The sequence below is a fragment of the Dendrobium catenatum genome, unplaced genomic scaffold, assembly GCF_001605985.2.
Source record: "Dendrobium catenatum unplaced genomic scaffold, ASM160598v2 fragScaff_scaffold_621, whole genome shotgun sequence".
Classification (NCBI taxonomy): Eukaryota; Viridiplantae; Streptophyta; class Magnoliopsida; order Asparagales; family Orchidaceae; genus Dendrobium; species Dendrobium catenatum.
Window position 1 is genome coordinate 11,750,365 of NW_021319083.1, and position 12,076 is coordinate 11,762,440.

The 12,076-nt window shown below is 36.2% G+C and overlaps 1 protein-coding gene across 1 annotated transcript; it reads right to left on the reverse strand.

Moving 5' to 3' along the window:
- Positions 1-9,834: 9,834 nt before the first annotated feature.
- Positions 9,835-11,804, reverse strand: LOC110114012 (premnaspirodiene oxygenase-like). The gene is made up of 2 exons (XM_020846761.2): positions 10,886-11,804; positions 9,835-10,523 (listed from the first exon to the last, which is right to left on the reverse strand). Exons 1-2 carry the CDS (start codon positions 11,774-11,776, stop codon positions 9,900-9,902), a joined length of 1,515 nt encoding a protein of 504 aa, XP_020702420.1. The 5' UTR covers positions 11,777-11,804; the 3' UTR covers positions 9,835-9,899.
- Positions 11,805-12,076: the final 272 nt, after the last annotated feature.

Here is a 12,076-nt window from a genome sequence, read left to right on the forward strand (position 1 = left end):
AAAGTTTGAGAAGGGAATGTCGCCTATCTATGCCAGTGGAATTCCTCCAATATAAGAAGAAGAATGTAAGAAAAGAATAAGGAGGAAAACATCTCCTTCTACACAAGAGAGGAGCACTGAAGCTCGATACGGGAATGCCGCTTATCTCCGATAGTTAAATGCCTCCAATGTAAGAAGAAGACTATAGGAGAAAGAAGGGAAAAGAAGGGAAAATTCTAACTTCTGTATAAGAGGAGATGCACTAAATTAAGTAAGGAAAGTCACCTAATAAAAAACAACAGAATGCCTCAACTTTAAGAAAGTCAGAGGGATAAAAAAAGAATATGAAAGTTCCCTGCTGGCCCTAGGGGGTATTTAGAGTATTTTTTGGGGGAAGAGAGAAGTTTCCAGAATTTTTAGAAATTTTTAGATTTTTCCAGATTTATTTGAATTTTTTGGAGATTTTTTGGATGAAAAGAAAATTAATACATTAAGCTGGTGGTTTCGAAACCGCCATCGGCAGGTCTGAAACTGTTCCTGGTTGCTAAATGGCGATAGAATCATGTCGGTCGGGTCGATAGTGTGGGCCAGAGGCGAGCCATGGGCGGGCCAACAGTGTGGGCTAGAGGCGAGCCGCGGGCAGGCCTTGCGTTGGCAATAGGCGCCAGTGGGTCGACGCATCTGACCCAGGCGTGTTCAGGCTGGTCGGCATAGAGGTCCAGGGCGGGCCCCAGGTGGGTCGCGAGAAGACCGTGGGCAAGCCACGGAGCAGGCAATTTAGCCCGACGAGCGGTTCCACTCCGCCAGCAACGTCAGTGGCGTCCGGCCGGCCGGTTCAGTCGGCCCAACTGCCTACGTGATTTCGGGTCCAATTTTTGACCTAGAAATGCCAAATCAGACATTTTTGGGGTCGTCGGGATAGTTTTTCGATGTTCCTTCCAGTCTTAATTTCAGCATATTTAAAGCTATTTGTGGCTCTTACACAAAAGATCAGATTTCGAATCACATGAAGAAATCTTCAAAGTTTTTTACACATATTTTGGACTCTTGGAGCTTTAATGTTCGAAAATCAAAGGAAACTGAAATGTCATCCAAAAATTATCTTGATCGGGCTCGAATCTCGAGGCAAAATCAAGCCAAAAACTTCAAAAATTAATATTTGGATCACCTGAACTTCAATTTTAGCAAACTTATAGTTAAATTGAGCGTCTCAAAAATATGAACCAAATGGCACCAAATTCAACTCAATCCGAGCCCAAATGAGTCCAAATTAAGGACATGTAGCGCTGTTAGAAAGTTCCAACCACAATTTGAGTTACTAAATGGTTTCAAATCATGACGTGCTTATAGTTGAATCGAAGGACTTGACAATAAAAATCCAACGAGCCCAAGATTGTCGAATTCCAATATCATTAAGACCTCTAAATATCTGACAAATTGTCCACGATCAAGTGTTCAATATCGTCCGTCCATCCGAACCACTACACCTTTGCCCCTGATTTCTCACCTATTTACGAGCCATGCCACTCCAAAATCTATAAATAGACCCCTCATTTCTCTTGAGAGGGGACAAAAGAAAGAAGAAGAAGAAAAGATGTAAGAAGAGAAAAAGAGAAGGATAGAAGGGAAGAAACTTCTCCTCGACCACCGCTGAAATTCTACCCGACACCCAAGTGATGCCAGAAATATGCCTGACGCCCAAGTGATGCAAAAAATATGCCCGACACCCAAGTGACGCTGAAAGTCTTCCCAAGTGATGCTGAAATTATGCCCGAAGCCCAAGTGATGCTAGAAATCTGCCCCACGCCCAAGTGATGCCAGAAATATGCTCGACGCCCAAGTGACGTCAAAATTTTGCCCGAGTGACGCCAGAATTTTGCCCAAGTGATGCCAGAATTCTACTCAAGTGACGCCATAATTCTTCCTGACCCCCAAGTGACGCCAGAATTCTGCCCGATTTTCAAACAACACCGAAATTCTACCCAAGTGACACCATAATTCTATCTGATCTCCAAGTAACTCTGGAGTTTTGCTTGAATACCATCAAATGTCAGAGTTCCATCCGATCACCGACTAACGCCGAACTTCTATCCGACGCCAGACCTCTGCTCTTCATCTGATTTCTACCTGACGTTGGACTTCTGCACTTTATTGGACTTCTGCCGGACATCTATCCGATATTGGATTTTTATCTATTAATAGACTTCTTCTTAACGCCATTCTTGTAACATCCATCATCAGACGACAGTCATTTCGACGTCCGTCTCCAGCCAACTATGATTCTCCTGACTTATGTCGCCCACCGACTACAGTCCTTCCGACCTCCATCCCTCGCCGACTACGGTTTTCCTGACTTACGTAACCGACCGACAATAGTTATTTCGACCTCTATCGCCCGCCCACTACGGTCCTCCTGACTTACGTCCCCCACCAAAGACATTCCTTTTGACCTCCGTCGCCCACCCACTAAGGTCTTGATGACTTACGTCGCCCAGCGACTACAGTCCTTCTAACCTCCGTCGCCCGCCGACTACGATTCTCTGACCTCCGTCACCAGACTATGGTTCTTCAGACCAAACAAACACTTCTATATATATATATATATATATATATATATGCCCATGTGCATGCAATGATCACTCCCAAATAATTTTAGATTTTTTTTTTAATTTGATATTTTTCATAATTAATGTGAATATTACATTAATAATAAAAACTATCAAGTGAATTAAAATCAAATAATTTGGAATGTGTACAAAATCATTCATGATGATTTTCAAAATTAATAATAAGGATTGAACATTAATATTGTACATGAAAATTGATTTTTCTATTTTAGCATTTTTTTATGGAAAATGAAAAAAAAAAAAGATTTTTGGCTTTAAAATTTGAAGAAAATGTATTTTTATTTAAGAAAAAAAATCCAAATGCATAATTACTAAAACAAAGTTTTTATGCAACCTAAGATTTTGTTTGTACTTTTATAATTATCAATTAAAAAAGAAATATTTTAATTAAAAAATAAAAATTATCTTAAATAAATCAATAAAAATTAGAGTATACTTAACATTGAGCTAATGACCTATGTGTTGCAATCCATAATCATATTGATACGTCACCCAAATTGTCTTGATCCGACACGAATCTAAAACATATTTAAGTCAGAAACTTATGAAGTTAAAATTGGGATCATCCAAACTCCAATTTCAACAAACCTTCCGTGAAAATGAATGTCTCAAAGAGACGAGTCTAACGACACTAAAATGTGCCAATCCGAGCTCAAATCGGTCCAAATCAGGGGCTCGAAACATATTTGGAAGGTTTAAAGCATAAATTGAAAGATAAATGGTATGCAAATAGAACATGACTATAGTCAAATGCTTGATGAATGCTCTATGATCAAGGAAATCAATATGTGTCGTCCAATGGAGCACACTAAATTCACCATTGATCTTCTTCATATTTAATGGGCTTACAACTCTAAAAAATAAATAAATAGACCCCTACATCCCACATGACGAGGAGGCTTTTACCTTGGACCTCTAGCCAGAGATTGGAAAGTGCACTGTGGCTTCAAGGATCTAAACTTCCACCTAGGCACCATTGTTGTCAAACCTCTTCCGACCGTCGCTGAACCTTCACCGACCCTCGCCTGACCACTGCCCGACCACCGATTGCTGATAAACAAATGCCCGGTGCCGACCGAAGTCATACTTGGACCAAAGCTAGCGAGGCTGTCAACCGTCACTGAACTTCCATCAAACCATTATTTAACTAACGCTCGACCTCGAAACACTACTAGAATTTTATTCGGTTATTAGACCTCCACCTACAGTCAACCATCGTCGGGCGTTCACCTAGCTTCTATCAACACATCACTCCGGCCTCCTTTGTCCATTGACTATGGTCCCTCCTACCTTCGTAGCCTACCCACTACGGTCCCTCTAACCTCTATAACCTGCCTAATACGATTGCTTCGACCTCTGTAGCCCACTGACTATGATATCTTCGACCACCGTTTCCTGCCGACTATGGTTCCCCTGACCATCATCGCTTATCGACAATGGTCCCTTCAACCTCTACCTCTGGCCGACTACGATCCCTTCAACCTTCGACGTCCACCTACTATGTTCTCTCTAACCACTGTCCAATGCCAACTATGATTTCCCCAACCACTGTAGCCAATTTACTATGCTCTCCCTAACCTATGTTGCCCCCTCCCCCACCACTTTCCAACTATGGTCCCTCCGACCACTATCGCCTGCACACAGTGGTACCTCCGACCATCATCGCCCATCGACTATACCTCTGACCAATGTCGGCCAAATACAATCTACCAACCAAAAGACAATGCCAATATTTTCTTTAGAAAGGCTCCCTTATCCTTAGATTCTTCCAACCCCAACTATTTAATGTACTCTATATGACACATTATGTGAAGGCCTTCTCCCTGAGAAAGGGTACCATTTGTAATCAACTACAAACACTACTAAAATAATTTAATTTTTCCAACCCCCATGGATATTCCCCTTTGCAAGGGTTTTCACATAAAAATCTTGATGTCACTTATTACTCTCACACCCTTGTCTCTTTACCTGTATATCTAATGAATCTTCATTCGAAGCTAAGACATTAAGCTCCTTATCTCTCTACTGCCATAGATATTCCAGTTCGCAACACATATGAATAACCAAGGGCAGTTTGATAATTTGTAAATTTTTATTCTCATATAAAAATACCAAGAAATAGACTAATAATAGATAAATTTCAAAAAATTATTGAACATTGAACTTGGCAAACTAAACCAACTAAAATTTATTAGAATTATATGGCAATTTTAGTTTCTTATAAAATAATAAGTGTTTTTCAATTATTTAAAATATCAAATTATCTAAATTTTTTTGAATTAATTTATGAGGATGTATTATATGCCAAATAATCTCTAAAACTATTTACGAAAGCATTTGACAACTAATTAGTTTAAAATAGTAGAAATTTAAATTATGAAAAGATAGAATTTTACAACCAAATTAGTTACTAGTGTTTAAATTCCAAAAAAGATTCCAGAATTTGATATAATTAAAACCTTAATTTGTTAGCTAGTTAATAATTAAGGGAAAATCACTAAATTTTAATTTAAAATTGACTAATAACATTAAATAAAATTTTAAATTTGTGTACTTGTAAACATCATTTATTAGCAATATAATTAAGAATCAAGAAAACAATATAATTTATTTAAAAATTCACGAATTTGTTGAATGTATTTGAATTTGTAATGACTTGTCAATTTGACATGCATAATGAAATTGAGTTTTTAAAACATTAACATTTAAAATTTTTTTATTTTCAATTTTCTATTTTCAAATATCAGATCTCAATTTCAAAATATCCAAAAAAATAAGATTTCATTTGATTTGGCTCAGGTTGCTCATATCTAAACTTCAATCTCGAATTTTATACACGCATGAGGAAATTAAGGTTTCAATTGTGATAGCTTTTTCATTGATTTTAGAAAGCATTAAGAAAGCTGTCCCAAATGAAGCCTAAAAGAGCTAATTAATAAACTTAATATTTAACTGAACAAAATAAACTGAAAAATTTAAGCTAAATAAATACGTAAAGTGAAAAAAAAAATTAAAATCTAACTTGAATTAGATCGAATTATCCAAATAAAGTGAAAAACAAAATGCTGAAATAATTTCTGGAGAAATTTTCATCTTAAGCATTGTTAGTGACTTAATTAAGTGATTAAGCACGTAAAAAAAATTAAAACTACGCATAGTCGTCCGTTCAATGGGCGACTGGCTATCGAGGAGCTAATTGCCCATTGAACGGGAGACTACGCCGTATACTATTGAACTGTTCGTTTGGTCAGAAGGACCATAGTCTAGTGATGGAGGTCAGAAGAATAGTAGTCGGCGGAAGACAGAGGTCATAAAGACCGTTATCTAGCGACGGAGGTCAGAAGGACTGTCGTCGGTGGGCAATGTATGTCTGCAAGAACTTAATCGGTGGGCGACGGTGGTCGAAAGGCCTGTAGTCAGTGGGTGACGTAAGTCAAGAGGACCGTAGTCGGCTGGTGACGGAGGTCGAAAGGACTATAATTGGTGGGCGATGTAAGTCAGGAGAACTATAGTCATCGGGCAACGGAGGTCGGAAGGACTGTAGTCAGTGGGCGACGTAAGTCATGAGAACTGTAGTCAACTGACGACGGAGGTCGGAAGGACTGTAGTCTGATAATGGATGTTAGAAGAATGGCGTTAGGTAGAAGTCTAGCAATAGATAGAAATCCAGCATCAGATAGATGTCCGACAGAATTTCGATAACGGGCAGAAGTCCGGCGTCGGGTAGAAATTTGGCGACGAGCAGAGGTCCGACATCGGATAGAAGTCTGACGTAAGTTGGTGACCGGGTGGAACTCTGACATTAAATGGTATTCAGACAAAACTCCAGAGTTACTTGGAGATCGGACAGAAATCGGCGTCACTTGGGTAGAATTCCGGCGTTTTTTTAAAGTCGGGCAGAATTCTGGCGTCACTTGGGCGTCGGGCAGATTTGTTGGATTTGCCTCGTTGAGCCGCTCGATTTGATTATAAGCACATCATGTTTCAAAACCGTTTGGTAACTCAAATTGTGGTTTGAACTTTCTAGCAGCGCTTCGGGTGCTTGATTTGGACTCATTTGGGCTTGGATTGAGTCGAATTTGGTGTCGTTGGGTTCGTATTTCTGAGATTCTCAGTTTGACTATTACTTTGCTGAAATCAGAGTTCAGGTGATCCCGGATTTAGTTTTTGAAGTTTCCGACTTGATTTTGCCTTGAGATTCGTGCCCGATCAAGATAAATTTTTATTATATATATATATATATATATACAAGGTTCTGAAATTTTTGAAGTTTCCGGCTTGATTTTGCCTCGAGATTTGTGCCGTATCGAGATAAAATCAAAACATTCTTATTAATAATGGAAATTGAAAATATCATCTAGTTTGAATAATCATGACTTAATTTGAGCTTTCCAAATTCATAAAATAAATATTATCCCTTCCAAATACTTAAAATTTTATTAAATTTATTTAATATTTTTTATAACTTTCACCCCCTTAGATGATAATTATAAAAAATAATATTTATTAATTCTATAAATTACTTAAATATTTATGAATGTTTTATAATTTTTTAATTACTGACTTCGACAGGCCTAACGAATTTAGCTTTTAAAAACTTTAACATTTAAAAATATTTAATTTAAAATTTCAATTTACAAATATGAAGACCCAATTTTTTTAAAAAAAAAATCAAAATCAAGTGTTAACTACATTCGATAGTTTTATTGGGAGGTGTTTGGAATGTGTTGTATTGGTCTTTGAAGATTTGAATTCTTAACACTTACTTTTACAAGTATGTTTTTTATATTTGTATAATAATTTACATGAGCTTCATTATGTTATTATTATAAAATATTTCATATTTCTCCACTATTTTTATTATTATAGCACAAGTAAGTTTAAGATTTTAAAGTGAAAAGTGAAATGGGCATGTTGATTTTTTTAGTTTGGGATCTTACGCGATATTAAATGTTGTTGTTTCATGAAATATTCTCGGCAGTAGAGAAAAATAAAAGTTATCGTCCTAGCTTTATACGAAGATCTAGTACATATATAGAAAAAAGAGTATGGTATATCATTAATAAGAGAGCAAAATTTTTATATTGAAAAACTTGAAAAGAGAGAAAAATCACAGGGCCTGACCCAGCTTGAATGAATCCACTAGTATTTGTAATTGATTACAAATTAGTCCCTTCCTTTGGGAGAATGCCTTGGCTCGATATATACATTATATAGCACACAATACATAGTTGGAGAATAACATAACAACAACTCTTAAGAGAGTGTTGATGTGTTTGTTTGTTTAGTAGGGCCATGGTCGGGAGGGCGAATGTGGTTGAAAGATCTGTAATCGGCAGACGACAAAGGTTGAAAGGACTGTAGTTAGCGAACAATAATATTTTGGAGGATATCCGATGTTAGTAGCATCCGAAAAGAGTTTCGGTGATAGTTGGAGAATGGGTGGAATTCTGACTGCAAATGGTGGTCGGGTAGAACTCCGACGATGGTAGCATTGAATGGAGAGTGCAAGAGAGCTCTCAAGCCTTCTCTCCTCATCCTCTCTCATGTAAAGAATGAGAGACCATTTATAATTTTTTGGAAGTGACATAGCTAATAAATATGAAAAAGATTAAGGGTATCATTGGAGTGCTCCATCAGACGGCTTATAATGATCCTCTTAATCATGAAGCATTTATCAAATATTTGAGAATCTTAATGATGTTAGAATTTGACGATCTTAGGCTAATTGGATTTGTCTCATCAAGCCTCTCAATTGATTATAAGCATGTCATATTTGGATATTATTTGATTATCCAATTAATGTTTTGAAGCTTTCAAATGTACTTCGGGCTATTGATTTTCACTCATTTGTGCTCTTATTGAACCAATTTTGGGGTTGTTGGTTTCGTGTCTTCAAGATGTTTTGTTTGACTATAAGTTTATTGAAATCAGAGTTTAGATGGTCCCAAATTAAATTTTAAAGTCTACCACTCATATTTATATCGATATTTGTGTCCGATCAAAATGAATTTTTTGTATGATTATATTTTTTTTTAATCATTAGTTCTCTCTACTTTTAACTATAATTATAAATTTTAATATTTATATCGCACCTAGTAATTATCCTCCTTGTGCCCTGCTTTTGCTATCCTTTTCCTATTTTTACTTTATGAACAAAACATCATATCATGCATGTGAGATCAATTATTGAGCCGTTCTTCACATAGACAGCTAAGCTTTTTTGTTTTTGTTTTCTGGATCCTTTGGGAAGTGAAAAGTAGTTTCAACCATCGGAATTTTTATTCGGTCCTCCCACGTGACGTAGCTTTACATTCGGTAATCAATAATATATCGTCATGTGCTCTTAGTCTTTATCACGCAGCCCAACGATCCGACTCGGACCGGAATCCGGGATTACTATGTTTGCGTATTGCTTGATATTTGCTCGGTATTGCTAGGTATTACTCGGTATTGCTAGGTATTGCTTTGCAATAATTAGAAATACCGCTCTGTGAAGATCAATACCGAGCAATACCGAGTAATACCTAAAAGAACTCGGTATTGCTCGTATCACTCGGTATTGCTCGGTCGTCGGGCCGCGCGGTACAGAGTAAGAGCACGTGGCGACATATTAATTGCTACCGAATGTAGAGCAACGTCAGGTGGGAGGACCGAATAAAAATTCCAACCACCAGGCCTTTCCACCATCCAAAGATAGAGGTAAGTTCCTTCACTTTGCATTTTTATACACTTCCAATTCTATAAGAGTATAGTGATTTGAGTATATTTGAAATTTTTACCTCGATTAGAGCAAGAAGAAGATCATTTTTTTCCCTGAATTTTGATTTATTTGTTTTTTAATTTTGCATTCTAAATATATTATTTATTTAAAATGGGTGGTCATTTTTTTAGCATTTAAGTCTCATAATAATATCAAATTTAGACGATTTTAAACTTGTTGGATTTGTCTCATTATAGCGCTTGATTTGAGTATATGCATATAAGATTTGGAGATTATGTGATGCTTCAATTAATATCTTGAATTTTAAATATAATTGGTTTAGGCTTTACAACTTTTCGATTGTTTTTTTGTTAGAAAAAATAGTCAATAAAAAAATAACACATAAGTAGATGACATCTTTTATATAGCTTTTTTAAAAGTTTGTCTTTAAAAAAATATTTATTGAAAAGCATATTTAAAATTATGGTTGAAAAAGAATCTTCTAAAAACATAAGAAGAAAAACATGGTAAAAAATTGTAGGTTATATTGAAGAACATAACAGTACACACAATAGAAATGCTTAATGGCTTCAATAAAGATTAAGATAATCATGATAAGTTGCAACTAAACATAAATCATTTTTTCTAGTTAATGTTAGATCAAATGCTTCATCCACATCCAATTCCTGAGGACTCCTACCTCCCGGAAGTTCCCAATCGAAGTAGAAGAGTAGTTGTGCAAGCCAAAGCTCCATGCTTGCAAATGCAAAAGATATCCCTGGACAAATCCTCCTTCCACCACCAAAAGGTATAAACTCAAAGTTTGCTACTCCAAAATCAATTGTTTTTTCTTCAAATCTCTCTGGTTGAAAAATCTCAGGATCTTCCCAATAGTTTGGATCTCTCGTCATTGCCCATACATTAATCACAACCCGACTTTCAGCCGGTATTGTATAGCCAGCTAATTCAACTGTCTCACAACATAATCTTCGTGCCAAGAGAGGGACAGGAGGGTGTAATCTAAGAGTTTCTTTGATAACTTGATTTATATATAGAAGCTTGTGTATGTCTCCCTCTTCTATTCTTATTTTTCCATTTAAGACTTTTCTTACCTCTAATTGAGCTTTTTGCATAACCTTTGGATGTCGAATGAGCTCTGTCATAGCCCACACAAGTGTAGTAGATGAGGTTTCAGTTCCTGCAAAAAATAAATCCTTGGAAAAAAATATAAAATAAATAGTTAGCTAATACAAGACTCAATTTTGAGCTATGTTCACTCATTATTTTTAGTCGCTTACTTTTATAACAATATATATTTTTTAAAAATATTCAGTCACATTTAATTAGAAGATATAACTATTATTTGTGATTAAAATCAAATAATGCTAAATAATTGATCATATTAAGTAATAATAATCTCATTTATTATAAAAATAGAAGATGAGGTCAATTGGAAGAGTTAAGAAATCAAAGAATAAGTAATGAACAATGAATTAAGAGAATAAAAAAAGGTTTATCATTTTTTTAATTTATATCATAATATTCCGATAAATTTATATTTCAATTAAGCACTTACTAGTAAGACAGCTTTGACATTTTCCATCGTGAGAGATAAATCCATCTCTCCACTTCTCTTAATTCTCAAAAGAACATCAACCAAATCTTCATTTGTATCATCTCCATCAAACTTCTTCCCTTCATGCTCCTCAATTATTTCATTTAAAACACCATCCATTTCCATGTGAACTCGCTCCATCCCATGCCTCAATCCACTAATCTCACCAAGAAAACTCCAAGAAGGAAACAAATCAACCACATTGAATCCGGAGAGATACTCAAGCATCTTCTTCATTGCCAACAAAAACCTCTGTTGTTGTGCACTTCCCTTGCCAAATGCAGCCCTTGCAATTGTCTCATTTGAAAGTGATAAAAGCATCGCTGACAAATTCACAGGTGATCTCCCTGCCATCCTAATCTTCTCCACAAGATTATTTCCTTCTTCCTCTCTTATAAACTTAAAGGATGTAACTCGCTTTAAGCTAAGCAATTCAACAGTACATATTTTACGTAGTTTTGACCATGTTTTGCCATAAGGTGCGAGGCCAATGTCACTGTTGTTGTAAAAGATTATCTTCCCTGCCATTAACTCAGGCCTTGCAGCAAATTTGAGGTCATGAGTTCTGAAAATATCACAAACAAATTCTCTAGATGTGATGACAATAAGATTGATCTCACCGAGCTTAAGGTGGAGGAGAGGGCCGTAGGTTTTGGCAAGGTTTTGAAGCCTATGGTGTGGATGCTCACCTAATAGTTGGTGCAAGTTTCCGATGATGGGGAGCTTCCATGGGCCTGGAGGGAGGTTTGTAGGATTAGTGGTTTTGTGAAGGGTGAACCTTTTTATGAGGAGAATTAGGAAGAGAGTGGAGAAAATTGGAGGAAGAAGGATGGAGAGAAGTGGTGATTCCATGGCACAAATGTTACTGGATGCATTGATCGGTCATAAGTTAGTCATTTTATAGTTGGTTTTTTTACTTATTTTGGTAGAAAATAAATTTATCTAGAGCTCAGCTGAACCATTCGTTTATAAAGAAAAAATCAACGCAAAAATCGTTTATAAGACAAAATTTAGGGCGAGTCATCAGTCATGTCCTTTCGTAGTGTTTTTTACCATAAAAAAATGAAACATTAAACTTTAAAATTCAATAAAAATTACACAGCACTGCTACTCCTATCGTTTTCTTTTCCAATTAAAATATGCTCACAAAAG